At 38.2% G+C, this 21,487-nt stretch overlaps 1 protein-coding gene across 10 annotated transcripts; it reads left to right on the top strand.

The window, feature by feature from the left end:
• Positions 1-677: 677 nt before the first annotated feature.
• On the top strand, positions 678-20,546 carry TCAIM (T cell activation inhibitor, mitochondrial). 10 transcript variants are annotated; one of them, XM_027639184.1, is made up of 14 exons: positions 679-752; positions 1,509-1,626; positions 2,661-2,704; positions 2,991-3,066; positions 4,784-4,852; positions 6,255-6,390; positions 6,928-7,081; positions 7,979-8,225; positions 9,838-9,960; positions 12,549-12,646; positions 14,252-14,343; positions 16,202-16,434; positions 16,963-17,094; positions 18,815-20,546. In XM_027639184.1, the coding sequence occupies exons 4-14, from the start codon at positions 3,038-3,040 to the stop codon at positions 19,038-19,040; spliced, it is 1,539 nt and encodes a 512-aa protein (XP_027494985.1). In that variant the 5' UTR covers positions 679-752; positions 1,509-1,626; positions 2,661-2,704; positions 2,991-3,037; the 3' UTR covers positions 19,041-20,546. The 10 variants fall into 10 exon arrangements, with proteins under 10 accessions (XP_027494991.1, XP_027494985.1, XP_027494989.1 ...); XM_027639188.1 differs by having other exon boundaries at positions 1,509-1,630; XM_027639189.1 differs by having other exon boundaries at positions 1,509-1,634.
• The last annotated feature ends 941 nt before the right edge of the window (positions 20,547-21,487 follow it).

Raw genomic sequence — 21,487 nt, 5'->3', positions numbered from 1 at the left:
ACATCGAGCATTAGTAACACAGACATAGTCTTAAGCTGCGCCAGGGGAGGTTTAGGTTGGACATTAGGAAGAATTTCTTAACAGAAAGGGTGATTAGATATTGGGATGGGCTGCCCAGGGAGGTGGTGGAGTCACCGTCCCTGGAGGTGTTTAAGGAAAGACTGGATGTGGCCCTTTGTGCCATGGTCTAGTTGACACGGTAGGTCATAGGTTGGACTCCGTGATCTCTGTGTAACTGCAGGAAAACGGCTCTTGCGTTCCCATCGGGACCGCAGAGCTCACGGCTGGTTCTTCGCCCACTTGGTGTTCTCTTTCTGCAGAAAGGCAACGTGAGGCGCGCGCAGGCATTTGAATAAACCGCTCCCATCCCCTCTGCGGAACGGCAGACATTTCTTGTGGCGAGGGTTTTCCCTTCCGCGTCCCTGACGAACTACTGCAGGCACAGCTGTGCGGCCCGAGGCAGGACCCTCTGGAATGGGAAGGAACACTGCTTCCCACGGCAGCCCCGAGGAGCGGGGCCTGCGCGTGCGCTTGCGCGGAGCGGGGCCCGGGAGGGGAAGCGCTGCCCGCCCCGGGGCGGCACCGCCCACTGCCGATGGCCACGCCCACTGCCGATGGCCACGCCCACCGCCTGATGGTCCTGCCCACTTGTCGGCCCCGCCCCCCGGCGGGAATCCCCGGGCCCGCCCCCTGCGGGGCCGTCGGCGGGGGCGATGGGGCCGAGCCCCGGTGGGCGCCGTCCGGCCGCGGCGGTAAGCGGGGCTGGGCCGCGGGTCTCGCCGCGCCTCTCCTCGAGGGGAGGGCAAGGGGAGGAGGGGATCGGGGAAGGCAGCGCGACCTCACCGCCCTCCTGCTCGAGAGGCCCGCTTGGACAGCGGCGACGGCGGCCGGAGGATGGTGCGAAGCCGAGCCCGGGCGGTGGGGGGGTGCGGGAGGGGGAGCGTATGCTTTGAAACCGGGCCGGGCTCCGTGGCCCCGTCCCCGCCGGCGGGGCGGGGGGTGCGGGCCGGGGCCGGAGCGAGCCCGTGCGCCCGGGCACGCGCGGGCCGTACGTGCGCCTGGGCACGCGCGGGCCCGGCCGGCGGCACCGGGGGTCGGATCGGGCCGGATCGGATCGGATCGGGCGTCACTCGGATCGGCTCCGCCGGGCTCGGGTCGGGCTCGGCTCGGCTCGGCTCTCCCCGGCTCGAGCTCGCTTTGGCCGGACTCGGTTCGTTCCGGCTCGGTTCGGCTCTGCCCGCTCGAGCTCGGCTCGGGGTCAGTGGTCCCTTCCTTTCCCGTGCCTTTTTGCTGAGGGTGCGAAAGGCCCGCGAGCCGGGGGTTGTCAGTTCTGCCGTCTGCTGGGAACACCTTTTCTTTAGTGAATCTTAAGGTGAATTCTACCGGGGCTCTGTTTTCAGTAGCTAAAACTGTCTCTGTGGCCGGGCCACTGTTTTCTTTCAAGCAGCGAGTGAGTGAAGTTGGCCCGAGCTTATTTTCTGAGCCGCTATCATCTTGTTTATTTTCAGTCTTTTTCCTCAGTGCTGCCTCGAGTATAGGTGAGCACCCGATATAGACACCCTCGGCCCGAGGTGAGATAGCAGCGATGTGCAGCGCCGTGTTGCCGAAGGGTTTTGCTGAGTGACTGTACGTAGTTAATATTTTGTTCTGTGTTAGCAAGTGCGAGTGACTTTGAGGTGGGGTGCAGGTGAAACTTGGTCAAGACCAGGAGCTTTTGTTTTTTAACTAAGCAGTGTACCAATTTCCAAGCAGCATTTGAAGCAAGAAACAATGATGCTTTTGTCTGGTTATATAAAGCGTCACCGCGGATTGAGATGGTTTTTTCCATCCTCTGCCCAAATGCCTGAAGCTAAAATTACAGAAGGAGAAAACTTTTATTACCAGAGAGCTTGTTAATGTATTTAACTTAGTTTATGATCAGGACTGTTGTCACAGACACTAAAAATGACATTATTACAGTCTTGCCCACCTAGCTGAAAATCAGAAGACAAAAATTATTGAGTAATCTGGGGTTATTTTAGCCCAGCGTATTTTTTTCTCCCACTATCTGCTTCTAGTAAAACCACCTCTTGGTTAAGTATATTTTTATTACTAAGTTTTAAAACTTCAAGTGTTTTGCAAGGCAGTCACAGGAACTATCACGCCGTATTGGAACATGGATGGTGTTTCTCTGATAACTGCTTATCTCAGCTTGAAAACATCATACTTAGCAAGCATGTTATTTTGAAAAGTGCAAACAAAAGTATATTTTTCAAAAAAGAGTGCGCGAAAACATATAAGAAAACATTGCCAATAGGGAGCTTCCCTCATAATCCCTAATGATTAGGTGCATGTTTGCACTCTGACATGCCCAGTGTTTTGTCTACTGCTGGAAAACTCTCAACCTGCAGTTGCATAGTGCAGAAGTTACTGGTAAAAGTTGCTAATTCATTTTTATGAATGCCAGCAAACTTCTGATAAAAGATTTCAAGGCACTGTTGTAAGACAGTGTCTTTCCCTTTGTTTTTACATTGTGCTTCGATAAATTAGTTGGCATGTACATTTTAAAGTGTTATCATTTGTTTGAGAGTTTCGGACTTAGTAAAAATTTACATGGAATTCCATGAACTGGTATGTGTTAGTGCTTAAAGAAAGCCTCTGGTTTTTTGCTTTTTTTTCAGAACAAAACCTGAACATCAGGAAGAGCAGGCAACATTGTCCATAGGTAATTTTTAGGGTGGTTTCTTTTCCTAACTGGAATGCCTTTAAATATTCATCCTCAAAGCAAAATACGGTAACAACTCTTAATGTTGGCAAGACTCACTGTTAGTAGAGGAAACTGAAAACATTCTTACACAAACCTTTAGATTTTATGTGTGGTTGCTCAATTTTGTATTACTGTTGTGACTTTGAAAGTTACCACTTACGATTTAGGGAATGCACTGATAAGTAGCAGGGGAAAATATCCCTGTTTGTTACTAAACGGGATTTTTTTTTTCCTTTTCTTTAAGTGAGTTAGTGGATGGCTGAAATTTGGCTTGACTATTGAGTTGCTGAAATGTTTTGCTGCTTGAGAACCGTGAGAAGGTATGGCATGTTGCTGACTTAACTTACCTTTAGCATATGTATATGTATGTATGTTTTTGTATATGATTTACATATATGTGAAACTGGTTTGGTATTTTTGATCAGTGCTCATTTCTTTGACATTCTCATCTTTACAGCTTGAAGCTTTCAGCAGAGCATCCACAGCTGAAAATCCCCGAAAGCCATATGCCTGTCCTCGAGTGAGACAATAAAAAGGCTCTCAACAAAACAAGGGTTTTAAAATAGCTTAATTTTGAGACAGGGTAGTCCAAATATGAATAGGATGTCCAATATGTTACTGCACTATTGAGTTATTAAAGCTCAGTGTTTAAAAAAGTGTGAATATGCCTATAACTATGAGCTTAATTTAGCCAAGCTTTTCAGTGCCAAAACTATAAGCCAAAAAGTTAAACTTCAGAGAGATGTGAAAAAAAGAAAGCTGGAGGGAATTATTTAATCAATAAATTAAATCAGCCCTAGAGTGTAATTGCATAATGTGTTGTAGTAGAGATTGTGTTTCATATCTTTCATGAAGTGGAGACACTGTCCTCAAAGTGGTTATGACCTTGATTTTAATACGAAGCCTTTCTCTGCTCTTCAGATCTAAATGAACCTCTTGGAACAATCCTTGTTCCTTGTGAGTGAAGCCATAAACATCTTTCTTGCGTTTAATCTCTCTAAATCCATTTTAATTCCAATTAAATATTTTGTCACTTCAGTTGAAAGATGCCTCAGAGTTCTGTCTTTCACCTTCACTGAATGAATTCTTCCTTCTGTCATGCAGACTAATTTTGGCCTTTGAGCATTTCTCTTTTAAGCAAGTTCAAAATAGACTTCTGGCTGGAATCCTGAGCCTTCCTACTAGCATGACAGTGTTGTTTAGATACAAAACAAGGGAACTAAAGCTAGCCATACTTGGCCATTTTTCTTTTAGAATAGCAGATGGAACTTTATGATTAATAAACTTGGAATTTCCAGGTGTGTTGGAACTTTTTACCTGAACTACTGGAAAGAGCATGCAGTGTAGCTTAGGAGTGGATGAGGCAGATAGTGTATAAATAAGGTGAACAGTGAACTGAGCTCTTCTTCCTCCTGGCAAGGTCTAGGAGGATGTGAATTTTTTTGCATAGCTGTTACTCAAGACTGATTTCAGATAGAAAACTGGTTAATTTACTTTCTTTCCTTTGCTGAAAGAAATTTTTTTCCTTTTACTATTCTGTGTCCATTTGCTAAAAAAAAAAACAACTGCAATTTTTTTTTCTCGGCAAGACAATTATTTTGGTGTTACCATACCCAGAACGTAGGACCACCAGTGTGCTTTGCTTCCTTTCTTGCCAGATCTAGTAGAAATATTTTTCCTGCCTCACTGAGCAACTGTGGCACTGTCATTGAGAGCTTTCACTCTTCATAAGAACACGATATGTGATACTTCACCATCTCCTGCTGTTTTGAGTAGGATCATGGGCTATAGTGATGACTAGTCTTAGAGCTTCTGAGATGTAGTCAGGAAGGAGGTAGAAGTGTTTGCCAGTAATACTTTTTTTTTTTAAATTCTTCCACTTAATTCACACACGTGAAAATTGTTAGTGATAACAGATTTGAAATTTCATCAGTCTTCTTGCATCACAGATTTTCTGTCCCACTTTTCTACAAAAACTTCTGTTTTCAGCAAGCCGACTTTTCAGGCCTACTAATTAAATATTTCCTCACCTCTTAGGCAGAAAACATTAGTCTTAACTGCTTTTATGTATCTAATTGAAGAGCTGGAAAAGTTGATAGAAAAAAGGTAAAGTGAGGGTCACTGCATTTGCTTGACAACTCAACCATTGGCCAAAATGAAAAATTCTCCTTATTGTCCGAGCACAAATTTGGGGATTTGGGGGATTTTTTTATTTTTTTTTTAAATTAATGACAGCAGTCAGCAAAGTCTCACATGTTTCTGTGTCCAGGATAATTATTTGGTCTAGGATGCTGAACAAATAGCTGTGAAACAGTCCTGCTAACTATTATTAATAAGTTATTAGTTTTATGTGAATTGGAAGCAACTTTGCCTCCAATCTGCCACATATTTAGGGTTTGCAGTTTGAATGATACTGTGAGGAGTGAAACAGCATTCTACTGCTTAACAGAGCAGAGTCCCTGCCCTTCTGAGTTGCAAATGAAAATAAACATTAATCACAGAAAACGGCCTGTTGAATGTGTTAACTTATAAAATCAGCTGAAGGAGAAACCTATTATTGAATATTTACCAATTCACATTTTCTTGTTGCTTTTATATACACTGTCTCTTGGTAATTAGTTTGCTAAACCTGAATATCACCTTTGAGCCATGGCAGGAAATTTTGGTGGTCTTTAATGCAGAACTCATTTTTCTTTCCATTTCAGTCCTCTGTTACACAAGTGTGCTTGTTATAGAACTGTTGTTTAATTTCTGCATAATTGGAGGTATTCAATAATTTGTGCTTTCTGAGCTACGTAGAACTTCTTCAACTTAATTTTTCCTCCTAATCTTAGGTGAATAAATCTTCGTTTCCTACCACTGAAATTTCTTTTAGTCCTTGTTTCTTCTAATTCAGTGAAGATTAAAAGGCAAATAAATATTGTCTTTTAACTTGATATTTTCTATAAAAGGATGTTTAAGAAACTAGATTTTTTTTTTTTTTTTGTAATGGACACAAGTATGGGAAACTCAGAAACTAATGTAGAACTTTTTTTGACTGAATTGTGATTATTATTCCGGGGTAAAATCTAATATTCTTTTGGCACTGCTTGAAAAATACTAGGTTTGGCTTTTAACGTGGAGGTTCTAAAATATATAAGGACTGACTTTTAAGAGAAGCATCAGGAATACCTACAAAAAATACCACTAAAGCCAATATCTGTAATTTGAACTTCTTGATTGGGGAATTTTTCTTTGAGAAAGTAGAGGGAAAAGTTACTGTACTTATTAACATGTCTTTAATCAGCCATTAGCATCCACCATCTCTAGAACCTGTTGGATTGGCTCTGTTGAAATACAGCTTTGTGAATCCTAAGGGGGAAGAAAAATCCAGAACTCAGACTTCTGATATCAGTTTTAAATTATACTTGCAATTGTGAACATTTACTCAATTCTGTCACATTCTAGTGTAATTTGTTTTGTCACTTGATTGGTTGCATCATACATAAATATTTTATTACTTAATTAGGTTATGTCTGGACAAGATATTGCTACAGTGTGTTCTTCAGGCAAGAACTTTGTCAGGAGCTGATGCCATCAATGCTCTCAGACCTTTCTATTTTGCTGTACATCCAGATTTCTTTGGCCAGCATCCCAAAGAGAGGGTAAAAATCTTTTAGTATGCTTTCTCTGTAAATATTTCATGTATCAAGGACGGAAATTTTCTAGTTTTCCTGCTCTCAGAGAGACAAACATAGTGTTAGAATTTAATGTGGTTGTTACCATGGAACAAAAAGATGCACTTCCTTTATTTTTAGCAAGGATAGGGCCCTTAAATATCCATTATTTATTACTCATATTTTCTAATTGTTCTAAACAAAATACTGATCCTTCCAGACTAATTTATAATACATACTACTTTATCACTTTGAAATGCTGTTTATTATATTTGAATCAGTATATTTCTTTAAGCTTGACAGCCTGAAGAGTGCGTTTTGGAATGTACAAGTATGTACATCATACAGATTTGTTCATGGAAGATAATTATTAATGCTAAGAATATAAACTGTATCACTACTTGCTAAGAGCATCTGGCATTTTGTAAGAACTGATTCTGCCTGTAAGATTAAAAAAGGTTTAAATGAAAAATTACCAAATTCATCATCTGTAATGGTTTGTTGTTTGTTTTTGTTTTTAAATAGGAAGTAAATGAAAACTCTCTGAAGAGGTTAAATGGCTACTTGGAGAACCTACAGAAACCAGGATTTCGTTCCTTGAAGCCAACTCAGCTTACTTTTTATGTAAGAGAAACAGAACCAAACTCTTCTAATGTTCAAGAATCCTTCAGTGCTTCAGGTGCTTTTATATCGTGCAGAATGTATCTTCCTGTATTTAAATTCTTTCCGACCATTACTTAGCCTTGTGCAGTCATAAAGACTTCTCAACTGAGTAAAATCCAGTCAAACCATGAAAATATGTATTAGATCAGACAGCTGGGACCATCCCAAGTAATTAAACATCTAAGCTTTAAAAAGCATTGAAAGAATGAGACATTACAGAGTTGAGGTCAAGTTACAGTATGAGAAAGTAAAAAACATAGGTGGATGTAAATGATAATTTTTCTGCTTTTAATACCATTGTCATGTTTAAGTGGAACAACAGTTGGGTCCTTATCCTCAGTACACAACGTCAGGGTACTTGTAGGATCAATAGGAACTTATTCTGTAAAGCAGAAGCTGTATAATATCTGAAGCTTCAATTTACCAGATTGTCTCTTATCTTTGAGACTACAAAAAATATTGCCAAATTTGGAATATTGCTTATGATTAATTTTATTCTGCATATTTGTCTCGGGTGGTACCAATATGCCTTACCTAACAGATGAGTTTTACATTCTATATCCTGACAATTAAAACACTTGAGCGAATTGTGAGGGACCCTAGTGCTAGGTCTAGAAAATAAAATCATACTGTTTTTCAAGAAAATAGTGTTATGTTCAGTCTGCTTAATGTAACATTTGAAGTGGAAGCTGTCTTCTGCTCTTGAGTCAAGAGCTTGCTTTCTAACAGGGCAGTTTGGCCCAGTAGCTGTGATGAGACATAGTTAAACTGCACGTAAATTTTGCAGTGAGTACTGAAATAACAGTATCATAATAATTTCCAACTATCTGTGCCTTGTTTGGTTTCTCATGTAAGGAGAGAAATGTGAATGCATTTTAAATAATTTTAATTAAATAATACTTGTGTTTTACAGGGTTTCGAGCAGTCAGTTTTACGTTACGTACTAGGGATCTCCTGAGCACAGTATTAGATATTCTCAACTCCTGCAGTTTATCTACAGAGCATATTCAGAGTTTGAATGTGAACTCTCAGCCACACAAGGAAGCAAAAAGCACAGTGAACAGACCTATCAAATGGGATAAGACTTATTATTCGTTTACTGGATTCAAGGATCCTGAGGAGGAACTAGAACAAGCCCAGAGAGTGGAAACAACTTTAATGTATGTAATGCTTTCATTGAACAGAAATTTTGTAGCCTAAATTGGTCTTATTCTACTGCCAAGTTCTTTAAAGGCAGGCAATAAGTATTCTGAACAATACAAAACTTTATTGTTCAACATGTAATTTTGTCATGCTTTTTATAATTAAAGAGAGTTTTCTAATGAGCTCCTGGGATAACTAGTGCCAGCTAAGCTGAGGCATTCTTGTGTCTTTGCCCAGCAGTCATGTTCGGTCAATCCAGTTTTGGTTGATTTAGCTTTTCAGATTTGTGGAATATTGGTGGCAGTTCAGAAGGAGACAGAGGGTCCACGTGCTCCAAATAGCTCCTTACCTCTTACAGTACTTCTGTAACACAAAACTATATGGCTCCTAACTTTATTGTTACTCTTTCATTATCACGTTCTGGTGGGAGTGAGAGATAATACATGAAAACTGAGGTTAAAAGGTTTTAATTTGCCAGGTATCTTAGTGTTGTGCTCCTCATTTGTTGTTCATCATGCCAACCTTAATATTTAAATTGATGCAGTTATACATACTGAACTTGTATTTAATGGAGCATATTGTGTATTAGAAATTGGTGCTCATTTTGGGACACATACACATTTTGTGGCCTTGAAAAACTTCTTGTAACTTTGTGTCATTTGAAATGAATGCAGGACTGTGCAGAAAGGTTCTTCAGAGCAAAGCATACCCCTTGTCCTGCATACCACTTCACAAATAAAGCTGCTTTAACATATGCAATTGTAAAACACTTAACTGAGGTTTAACATACTAGAGAATATTTTTGCTTAGTTTTACACATATACAAGAAATGCCACAAACAGTTACTTATTAACAATCTCCTTTGAATAACTATCCATTTGGCATTAGGCCTCTCTTTTTACTTGAGTTTGAAGTTTTTTGCTCAGAATACAATATTCGAATGGAAATATTTGTTTGTAAAAAATAAAGGTATGAAAATCAGTTTATGCTACGAACAAAGGCTAAATCTCTTAAAGAGTAACTTTTGCCTATAAATAGAATTATCTATTTATTGAAATTTTAGATGTACCTAATGAGTCATATTTGTCTGGTTGTGATTATTGTGATTATACTTTGACTCATTTAATCTATGTTCATGTCAGCTCTGTAGAAGTTACCTAACCTAGCCCTCTAGTACCACCTCTTGTATTTGGTAATCTACTATGATCACTTCAGTTGGGTTTTCCGTTGGAATTGGTCATGGCTTTTTTTTTAAAGGCAGGTACATGGAAGCTTCTTTCATTAAAACACAACATTCTGAAGCTGCCCCCTGAAATCACACTAATCTGCTTCTCTACCCTTTTCATACCTCTAAGTTTTACAGTTTACACTGTCAGTGTCTTTTGGTTCAGTTTGATTCCCTAGTCCCCTTCAAAGACATTAAGTACCAGGTTTTACTTTGTAGATATCTTCAGGTGAAGCATTCAACAATTTCAGTTTCTATCCTCTATTTTTAAAAAAATCCCTTTACCTGGTAATTTGAAATAAAACCTTTATGTTAGCAGTAAGAATTCAGTTACCTTTACTGTTTGCATGAAAGGTAATACAGCAGCATGCTTCTACTGTTGAGCATTTTTCCTCCTCTTTCAGATCCTGGCTAGATGATAATGGAGCAAGTGCAGTAAAAAAGCTGAAAAAGAGTTTGCCGCTTAGAAAAGAACTAGAACGTTTAAAATTTGAACTTTGTAATGAACTCCAGCTCTCAGATATCAGGTAATAATTTAGATCAGTTGGACCTGGATTAAGACAATCAAAGCAAGGAAGTGTTGCCTAATTCTACGCCATGAGCTTTAAAGACTCGTTTCAGCAAAAAAGCTATATTTCATACATGAAAAAGTGTTACTGCATTGAATATTTTTGTAGAACAATTCTTTTGGGACAAAAGTTTCCTGTTACAATCTGCTCCAAGAGATCTCGTATTTGTAACTAAAAATGTAGGCTCCAGTTGAGGCAAACGCATAACTAGAAATAGAACCTCTGCATATGTGTTAGTTTGGGTGGTGTTTTGCTGGTTAAAATTGCTCTTCCTGAGTTCAAGTTAATATCTACAAAGATAACTAGACTGGTGGTGAAATGCAACTTTGCCCATTGTACATATTGTGTGAATGTTTAATAAAAATGTTCCTCCTAGTGCTTTGTTTCCCACTCTCCAGAGTAGGAGCTATGTTTCCTTAGAAGGGCAGAGTACAGTTGGAGATCTTGATTCTTCAGAATATTTTCAGAAAATAATTTGCCATTGCTTTTTAAATTTTGTGCCTTGGACTGAGAATGTTCTGAAGTGTGATATTCAGTATGGGAAAATGGCAGTGGAGGTATTCACCAATGGAAAAATTAACTTTGGAGGGTTATTTCAAGGGCCAGTCTGTTAAGTTCTGTTTTTAAAAAAAGGAAAGAGAGTGTTGGAGCCTCTGAAATCATGCTTTTGTCCTTTCACCCTGTAAAAGGCCCTGGCTTCTTTTAAGCTGAAGCCAGTTTTTTTGGACACAATTTCTAATCCTCTGCAACTGTGCTGTGGTGAGGGTTTTTAAGATTCTGAAACAGTCTTCAGTATTAAACGCGTGCGTTTGATTTTATTCATTGCTTATATCTAATTTTCTTACAGTTTGTGCTTTTAAAATTCACTAAAACTATTGTGTTCCGTGCAGAGTTATTCACCTTCCATGAGTTATATTGTTATAATTCAGAAAAGAATGTGTGTGTTGGAAATCTGACAAACCAGTATCTTAATAGGGAACTGTTACTTGTGATATTGCCAGCGTTCACAGAGGTCTGAAAAATAACTGGGTCATTGGCTTTACTCCATGTATAAGTTTAGGACAGCTGAAGACATGCCACCTTTTTACATTCCCGTCTGGTGCTACTGAAAGCAAAGTGATATTGCTAGGTAACAGTAAGTAGTTGTTTGAATTACTTGGATTAGATTAAATTGCCTCACAAGTGCTGTGGCTTAGTGCCATTTCCTGCATCCCAAAGAGTGAGATTTTGCTAGTTAAATTTCCCCAAATGAGATAATCTGGGTTGACCCCAGCCAGCAGTTAAGTCCCCACACAGCCACTTGATACACCCCGAGTGGGATGGGAGAAAGGGAAAAAGGAAGAGTAAAACTAAGAGAATTTGTGGATTAAAGTAGAAGTTTTAATAGTGAAGCAAAGCTGTGAGTTCAAGCAAAGCAAAAGGAGGAATGAATTAACTGTTCCCCTGACAGAGGCAGGTGTTTAGCCCATTATGGGAGGCAGGGCTTCAGTATGTGTAATGCTTGCTTGGGAAGACAAACACCGTAATCATGAGGATCCCCCCTTCCTTCTCTGTTCCCTGTGCATTTATTGCTGAACACAACATAGGGTCTGGAATAACCCTTTGGTTAGTTGGAGTCACCTGTCGTGATTTTGTCCCCTCTCAGCATCTTGCCCACCCCTACCTACTTGCTGATGCTGGGGGGCAGAGTGGGAAGAAGTGAAGACCTGGACACTGTGCCAGCACTGCACAAAATATTGGTGTGTTATGATCACTGTTTTAGTAAAAATGCAAAAGATGGGTGCTGTGAAGAAAATTAACTCAATTCCAGACAGACCCAGTACAATAAGGGAATAGTAATTTCCTGCTTTGAGACAGTTTCATATCAACTCTGTAAAAGGGTGTATTTTTTCAATACACTGGGACAAATTCACAGTTTAAATGTTTTGCAATTTAGTTAGAAATCTGATCTGTCTGTGATGGAAAAGATGTCAAAACTGCCTATATTAAAGTCACCCAGGTAACACCTGGCTCCTCTATTGTTTAACAAAAATTATTCCACTTAAAATATAAATAATACATAGCAACTTTCCACTGGAATTATAGTAATGTTTTGGGCTAGGAACTCGAAAAAAACCCAACCTTAGATACTGTATTTGCTCCTCTGGATGAACATTACACAGTGTACAAATAAACTGCATGTTCCATGAGTGAGCCAAATAGAGTTGTCTGTCACTGTTTTCTTACTAACCCCCTTCTAATTGGGGGAGAGATTTACAAGTTCTGTTCTGTCTACCAGATTTTGTATTTGGTTTTCTTATATCTGTCATTGGTTTTCTTTGTTTTTTTGGCTTCACTTTAAGAAACACTGTGAAATTTTATTTAGGCTTTTTAACTGTTCAAATAACATATGACATAGACGGCTTTTCAGTAGCACTTGCTTTTATTACTGTTGAAGTGCTGTTTTATTTGTGTTATAAGGCTTTAACCTGCATCTCAACTTCTGTGATTTTTTTTTTTTTTAATGACATTGAGAATTAAATGCTTTCAATTGTATTTTTATTTAGGTGGCAGAGAAGCTGGGGTATTGCTCACCGCTGTAGCCAGCTGCACAGTCTAGCTCGCTTAGTCCAACAGCGACCTGAAGTATTGAAGAATGTTAAAGGTATTTCTGTTGCTGGTTTCATATATCCTAATACAGAATTTGTTTAGAGATGAGCACGGGTCTTCTGTGACAACAGAGCTCTCGTTCTTTTTGTAAATACCTTTCCTAAGTGCAAAAACAAACTTGCCAGGCTTACTGAAAAGCTGGTGAGAACTTTTAAGGTACTGGGTATTTTTTAAGGTGGTCTTGCCTTATAGTATGTTCGCTACACTCAGCTTCTAGTTTACTTCTTAATAAATGCAAACAGAGTGAGTTGAAGGCACCAGACTTAATATTAACAATGAAGGTAAAAAATCTAGTCTGAACCTCTGAAAGGGTGGAGGTAACAATAGACTGTTACCCATGGTAGATTCAAGACAAAAATGTGAGGAACTCTCTAAAGAGTCAGTATAATGAGGACTTACAAGAATACCTTTAAAGTTGTATTTGTTTTCTCTTCTCACGTGTGTTCCATAAAACAACTATATTAAAGTCTGTATTTTCTCAAGAAAAACTAAAGTATTCTGTAAACCTGACCTGCCATTGCTCTCATACAGCTGTTTGACCTGTGGCAGTAGCTGTTTCCTCTAATTGTAATTCCACATTTTATGCCTGTCTGCAGATAGTCAGTTTTGAGATGCTTTCTTTTGAGGGTGCACCTAATCCTTTGTCAAAAGACAGTGGGTAGGAGAATAAGTAGTAGTTTTAAATTGTATCAGGTTTCAAATTAGTTTCTCTTCCTAAGCATGCTAAGGATTTAAAGTGCTAAAGAAGTCTGTCTTGTGAACCAGTTGTAGTCTTCATCTTTGAAAATCTGTAATAATACACAAATACCTGTCAGTAATTATACAGGTACAGCTGATCTTGCCTTAGGGTACAAGAATGGATTAGATACCTTAAAACCAGTGCTGCTCTTTCTTTGGGAATTGGAAAACTGATTTCTGAGACCAAGAGCTTCTCTTTAAGCCTTGTCTTGTAGGTTAATACATCACACTGAAGACTTTTGTGGGAGCTTATTTTGATAAATAGTTAGTTGCCTGTGCTCTTACCCTAAAGAATTCTTAAGGATCTTTGTACTTCACTTAAAAAACCATACTCAGACTCAAAATTGATTTATCACCCTAAAAATACAACCGGAATTATCCTTTTTATGTTGTGTCTATTTTTTCTTTAAAAAAGGAGTGAAAACCTAATGTGAAATGAAAATTATTACAGCTTGCATGTTGCAGAGAGTTCCGTGAAAATGGTGTTGAATGGCTGTGCTAGTAGTTCTTTGACCAACATTTACCTTACTTATGTATACTTTAAACATAACATGTTTCTTACTGTATGCGTTATTTGTACAGATTCTTTAAATATGCTGTCTGCTGAGATTTTCTCTTATTTTAAAAGTAGTCATAAGAAAAAAATCCAAGTATCTAAAAAACTGTCAAGTTCAAACAGGGAGAAGGCAAATGCTAAGTCAGGTTTGTATGAAAAAAAATTCCGAAGCTAGACTTTTCAAGAATCTCTTTCAAACTTTGAGAATAACAAAAGCATCTACTCATGTGCATTTGTGCTGCAGAAATACATTGTGAGAATTATTGCAGTAACTCAGATTAATAAAGAGCTTTGTTCAATCTCTAGGGCGCACAGTGGTATTTACAGACCGCTCGGGTATGAGTGCAGCAGGTCACATAATGCTGGGGACCATGGATGTTCACCATCACTGGACCAAAGTAAGAGGATTTCAAAGTAAATGATAATGCCTTTTGTTATGACATCCTTTTTTAAACTATAACAAAAATATTAATAGGTGCAGATAACTGATGAGTAATTTAAAGCAAACACTTAGCTATTATGTTTAGCATCAGTGTGTACACTGCATTCTAAATTTAATCCTCTGTGTGCTGTTACTAACAACAGACTTTGTCAGATGTTTACTGCTGCTTTCATTAACAAGTCAGTACTACTCCTGATTAGATACAAAGAAAACTAATTTGTTATGCACCGTTCCAGTCTGTGCAGCAAGCACTGGCAGAATATTTAGTGATCCATAAAGAGCTCATTTCCATGAAGAACTAATGAATTTTATTCAGATTTTTCGTAAATATGAGATTTAAAGGGAGTTGTGAACTGATGATTTCAGTCAATGATGACTAACCAACCCCATCAGTCCATTTTGTTCTTTCAGGCAGCTAATGTGGATGTTGCAGAAATTTATCTTTAGTGACTATGCCAGTTCTGCTGCTGATTGTGTAACGTTCAGTTGATAAGCTTTCTGGAATTCTAAATGATAAAGTATTATATGCAAAGAACCAAAAATTAAATTTGTAGTGATATCAACGTGTCACTTAAGTAATTTTTCTTTAATCTTGGTTGCTGAAATATTATTGATAGTTCTGTCAAAAAATACTTCTAAAGGAGATAATTGGTGGAATTTCATACTAGGAAATTTCACCCTGCTAGAATATGAGAATATTCTATTTCTGTAGTCCAGTCAGTGAATAATATGAAAACTTGACACTCAGTCTTCTTTCTCTGGTTGTTGAATTTTCGCCTATATATGTTTCACTGAGAGAGAAAACAAACCATGGTTTGTTAGTGTGAATGATTTACTAAGAACTTACACGTTCTGATGAATACTAAAATAAACTCTTATCTTCCTTGGAAAGATAAATGCTCTTTTTAACTTTGCCAAGGAGGTCTTTCTAACTTTTCAGAGGAGGTCATATATCTACACAAAATGCCAAGCCGATGGAATAATGTGTGTAGTTAGTTGTAGTGATGGTACAAAAGAGAGGTATAAATTTGAACCTGAAATCAAAGGCTTTGTATTTTAAAATGCACTGAAGATCATGTGAAATGTTACACAGAAAAAGTCAGTGAAAATCTTGATCAGGTCGATTATCCACTTGGTTTTTAGAGGACATAATTGTCCAATTCTACCCCGTTTTAGAAAATAGTCCTAAGTGCTGTTACTTTTTGTTACTAATTACTACAAGAAGGAAGCAGTAGGATACTGTCCAAGTCAGTCTCTAGAATGCTTCATCAGAAGTACAATATTTAGAGGAGTTTTGCCATTTTTCTCCATAACAAATGCAAATACTGAACCAATAAATACTGTTGTGCCAAAAGCTGTTCTGATTTTACTACTCTCCTGGGTTTCTAAAGAGATTGTTCTGAAATCACTTGACTTGTTCCAGCAGCAGCATTTTTTTTTGTATGGAAAACTACATTATAATGTAATAACAGGGTAGATGGTGAGTAGTGACTATTATATGAGGAATAGCTCTACCACTATAGTGTGGTGATAAATGTTTTATTTTGGCTTTAGATGATACATTTTTTTTATCTGGAACTGTTAATTTCTGTATATAGGTGTCTTTATAGTATAAATATGAAAAATACTTACAATCTTAGTCCCAAAATGTATATTTTTGATATTTCTCAATTTTGGTATTCTTTGATTTTATTTTTTCCCCTTGAGTTCCATATTTGTATTGTTAAGTGTCTCTTTTATAGTTTCTTGTTAAATTTATTAAAATGAGTTTTATGCTCTGTGACATAGGAGATGTGTTTTGTGTGTGTGCACAGATTTTTGAGAGACTGCCAAATTATTATAAGCTTCAAAAAAGGCTGCTGTTCTTGGAAGATCGGATAAGTGAACTTCTGGGAGGAATACAAGTAATATATATTGAAGAACTGCAACCTTTGTTGACTCTAGAAGAGTACTACGAGACTCTGAACTCTTTCTATAATAAGTTACGTGACAGTAGACTGCCTTTTCATCCTCGCAGTCTGCGAGGTTTGCAAATGATTCTGGAAAGGTAGGTATTTGCAGGAAAGGTTTATTTCTTTCAGAGTTTTTACTCTTTTTTTTTTTTTTTTTTTTTTGTACCCTGATTATTGCTTTCACTAAGAAGAAAAGTAATATAATCTCGGATTTTCATTATGTCAAAGTCGTTTTGTTTCTGAAGGTTTTAAGTGCATTTTGTGGGTTAAGAAGGAATCAGACTGAAGAAAATCCTGCTTAATTTCATTCAAGTTGGACTCAAAGTTCTGTCTTTATTTTTCAGTATTGTGCTGGGGTAAATCAAAAGTTTTGTGCTGTCCTACTGGTGTTCATATTTTTTAAGTATTGTTGTCAGTTGATTTTGAAATGTAGTTTTAAAAAAGAATTATGTATTGTGTTTCTGCAGTCTCATGAACCAAACTTGATTAGTTTTTTACCAATTATTCTGATAGTGATTAATTTATATTCTTTTATCTTCAGAATTCATGCTGAAAGTAAGTAATGGAAATACTTGCATTAAAAAAATTATACCTTGTTCTTTACTTCCATCATGTTTCATAAGTGACAGATATGCACCAAGCTTACATGAATTTGGACACTTTATGATCCCAACGGTCTGTGATCCAGCAGCTCTTCAATGGTTTATTTTTGCCAAAGCACAGGAAGCAAGAGAGAATCTGAAAAGAAAGGAGGAGTAAGTGTTCATGTGACTTGATACATTTAGCTCATTAAAATCTTTGCATGTCATGTTTTTTATTTGGAGGAGGAGGAGACCTTTGAAGAACATATTCATACTCTTCTGGTGGAAAAAATCTTCTGTTTATAAAATAGAACTTTAACCATCAACTTTACTAAGTGAAGAATGACAGCATTCAGTGAACACAAACAGTTATTAGAAAATACCCTCCTTCACCTTGTAGAAACTTCATTCAGATATGAAAGATCTTTGCTTAAAAGACAAAATTGCATAATTTTTTTACAATTACTTCTCCAAAGGGGAGATGGGGGTTTTTTTAAAGGAAGATACCTTTAACTGGATAAGAAAAGCAACAACTTCTATTAATGTTAATTACAATGTGACAGTAGTAAAAAAAAATCTAAACTAAAAATATTGAGACAACTACAGAATCATTACTTCTAGTTGTTTGTCAGTTAGTTTAGAAGAAGGTTAGTTAGCACCTAACAAGGGGTTCTCCCTGTGTGCAGCTAACTTGAATTCCTTCAAGGGAGCCTGAGGTTTCACAGAACAGGAAAGCTTGTGCCTCGATATTAGGGAAGGCACTCAGGAGGGTGGTGCAGATATGGTCCACAGAGAGGACAGGCTTGCCCTAGGTTAATTCACCATCTCAATTCATCCCTGACTGCCAGAGGTGGACTGGGCTCTTGTACAGTGATCTGAGTGCCTCAGCAGAGCACAGTGCTGTGCAAGTACACTGAGATCCCATCCTGAGCTCTGGAAAGAGTGGTGGCGAGGCCCTACAGTAGTGTTTTCATGTGTTTTCAGTAGCTGTGTGTGTGCTTAGCTTGGGCTGATTCACCTCCCCGGTCTAGCACAGGGTGTGTGTAGTAGGGCAGCAGCGGTGCTGTTTCTGTAGGCAGGCTGGCTGGAAACTACAGCTGTGTTAGTGTGGCACAGTGCCTGAGCTGTTGAGACTTGCTGAGCCTGAACTGTCTGCATTAGTTGATCAGTCATGGCTCCAGTGACTTAATTAACTCTGCACATTAACTTTATTTCTGAGTAGTTTGAGTTTGCCATGTGGTGTCTTATCACTCTGGGGTGAAAGGAAAAAATCATCTGCAAGCTATGAATTCAATATTCTTAGAAATGACCTTTAAGATCATAAGGTCCAAGTGGATCCATATAATTCTGCTTTTAGGAAGTCACTAAAACATTTAATGTGCATCAATTGACTGTACCTATCAACTGTTGTTTTTGATGACATACAGAGTACTGGTGTAATTATGAAAATGAGAATAATTATGAACATGATCTTATACTTCAAACTTACACTTTCAACATTATTTAAGTACTTGCATCCCTTACATTAAAAATGGAGCTTAATAGGATTTTATTTTGATATTTTTCCCTGTTACTTAGTGAGCAAAAAGATGTCATGGTGCAGGCTTTCAAATGTGACTCCCTGGGCATGCTTTTGCCCATAGTCATGGGAGAATGTTCAGTCTGACCTCTGAGTAGACACAGGTATCAACCTGCACAAAAATCTCAGCTGTACCAACTGTACATGAATTGATACCTTTGTTTACATGAATATAACCTACTTATTTCATGATTTTCGATTTTAATATATATTCAGTATATATTGAAATGTTTGCTTCAAGGTGGTTTGTTTTTTGGGGTTTTTTTAAGATGCTAAGTTCTAACTTTGTCACTGTGTGTTGCCTTCATTTGCTAGGATGATGATTACAGAAAAAGAGCTAATTGATACTTCCACTGAAAAATTCTCTTTGGACCGACTGTATAAGGAGCCGAGTGTTTCCAGTGCACAGATGATAGATTGTTGTAAGCGGCTGCTGGAAGAATCGCTGCCATACCTACAAGGCATGCACCTTTGCATTTCACATTTCTACTCTGTGCTGCAGGATGGAGACCTGTGTATACCTTGGAACTGGAAAAACTGAGAGACATATCTGATAATCAGATGAATTGTTTATTTTCTGTAAGAGGTTATAAATATGAATGTTTTTAAGAGTAAATTATTTAAATCTGTATTTTGATATCAGTATTCAACATACAAATTTTCTTCCAGCTGCTGCTCAAGAAGGAGTGGAGTCCTAGACAATTTGCACAATGCACAGTATTGGTAGTTCTGAAAAAGACATTTGTACGTCATCCATACTACTGTAGAAGTTCAATGTATGTTAGCAGTTGTGAAACTGCATTTTTGTAGTGAATTCTGAAAATACATTAAATTGTGAGTCTGCAAAAATGTGCATGTGTATTTTTGATATACATGAATATTGCCAGATAGATCACCTTAAAGAGTGTGCTATTCAAAGCAGACGTTATATGTTACCTTAAGGGATTCGTTGAATGCAGAAGTTCAGTACATAATTTGTCTTCTGGCAACGTTGGCATTTCATACTGCTGCTTATTACTGAATTAGGAAAAAACAAAAAAGCAAGGGAAAAACAACAGAATATTTCTACTTTGACAAAGAAAACAGTACATTAACTTGGTCTCTACAGCAGAGTTTCATATGCTGGTCCAACAGTATTGCCTTAGAATTCCAAAATACACCAGTTGTACTGTCTGCAGTTACTTTAAAGCAGATGTCATTCTCTTTTTGTTTTTCAGCATTTGCTCCGTAAATACAGACAATCCTCTTTTCTTACACTATAACAGATTGCAAATCCCATTCGCAACACTTAAAACCTGAGTAGTTTAATGTGACATCTAAGGAAAGGAAGCATTGATTTGTGTGGGATTGTCTGCAAGAGTAAGTATTTCTCAATAAGAACAAGGAGTTTGCAGTACAGCAAATGGATCTTTATTGGTACTTTATTCTTTGAAAAAAAAAACAACATGAAATAAAGTGTGAATGTATGTCAACACTTTTTCATTGTAATACATGCCAAGATGCATTTTGGTATTTGGATTACTACTTTACAAAATATCTTTTGAGAAACACCAACTGCTTAACATTTCTGCACTTGAATTCATCATAACTGGCAAAAAAAAAAAAAAGAGGAATTGTCAAATGTTTACTTGCCTTTTTATTTGTATTGAGCAGGGAAATTGTTGTGGTTCTCTGTTTTCTCCTGTTAAAAGGCTCTGTGTCAAGTTGTTTGATATGTTGTCAAACTTAAAACAAAAATTCTCACTGTGATTTCAAATGTGTGTTTTAAAACATTGAGGCAGAAGCTGTGACTTTTTCAGGCCTTTAATTCAGGGATATTACTGGCAATTCCTTGTGTAGGTTTTGAAGGTCAGTTGATAGTTTCTTCTAAGTAGTTAACTTCCATTGCACGTTACCTCCCTCGCTCCATCTATCATTGATGATCCTGTCCATGTCCCCTCTGTGCTAAGCAAGTGAGCCAGTCCTATCAGTTGTAGCCCAGCAATATTCCCTGTAATAGCTCTTTGAAAGCAAGGTGTCATTGGCAATAAAAAGTGAATGTAGTGGAGTTTTTTCTTGCTTGAGTTGAATGATCCCTTACAGATCTTGAGGCAATAAGCAGTGGTCCAGTTTGATTGTAGAGGAGATGATAAAAAGTCTGAGGGAAGGTGGGTGGATGCGACTGAGAGCCCGATGGAATCCTGAAAGGATAATGACGCTAATAATGTCACAGAAAGCAGTGACTACACCTCTTTGCGGTGCAGAAAAGATGACTGGAACTGGCTGGAGGAGGAGGAGACATATGCTCTAAAGAACCTTAATGAAATAGAGCATGAGATGTTTTCATGTAAGTAACTGGGGCAATGGAGACCCTGACCTGGAATGGGGTTGGTGTAGGCAAGGGTTGGCAAGGGAGAATGGGACTGAACTTAAAGTGTAAAAGCAGTGAAAGTAGTTGCTGTTACACACTTCTAGTCTGGGATACATCTGCAGATTGTCACCGTTCCTTCTAAGGGGAAGTAGCCAATATCATCCAGCAAAATGTGTCGGCACTCCAAGGACAGTGTGGCAGCTTGCTCTCTTGATGGTTACCTCCGGGCCGAGGTCTCGGTTCTTGTGCAGTGAACCAGAGTTCCAGTCCTGCCACTCTTCCACCAGGAAGGTGGTTGGCTCGGGTGCCATGAGGGTGGGCTTTCGTTCTTCTGTTAGGTTCAGTTTTCCTGAGTTCTGAAGGAGATACATTATAAAAATCTCTAAAACTGCTCAGAAGTTGAGCAGTAAAAGAATTTAAGTTGAGCATAAGTCAGTAATTCAGCAATGCAAGGTCTAGAACTTAACAGTGTTATTTTATAGTGCACTTTCTGTAAGTCCGTTTTGCTGCAGAATGGTTGAGTTCCCTTTACAAGCATATAGACCTCTCTATTTAACATACTTAGAAAAATAGGGGGGGGACTAAATTTAAGGCACATGTTGTAGGTATTTATTTTGGCATGTTTGACTTATTTTGAA

The sequence above is a fragment of the Corapipo altera genome, unplaced genomic scaffold, assembly GCF_003945725.1.
Source record: "Corapipo altera isolate COAL_440 unplaced genomic scaffold, ASM394572v1 44, whole genome shotgun sequence".
In the NCBI taxonomy this organism is placed as follows: domain Eukaryota; kingdom Metazoa; phylum Chordata; class Aves; order Passeriformes; family Pipridae; genus Corapipo; species Corapipo altera.
The sequence above is the reverse complement of the archived record's forward strand: the minus strand, read 5'-3'. Positions and strand labels throughout refer to the sequence as shown.

Bases quoted from the DNA above. Each gene is read 5' to 3' on its own strand.
- TCAIM (XM_027639190.1), top strand. From the start codon at position 3,038: ATGTTTTGCTGCTTGAGAACCGTGAGAAG. The intron at 14,344-16,201 runs GTAAGAGGATTT...GTGTGTGCACAG, and splicing joins TTCACCATCACTGGACCAAA to ATTTTTGAGAGACTGCCAAA. The intron at 17,095-18,814 runs GTAAGTGTTCAT...TTCATTTGCTAG, and splicing joins AATCTGAAAAGAAAGGAGGA to GATGATGATTACAGAAAAAG.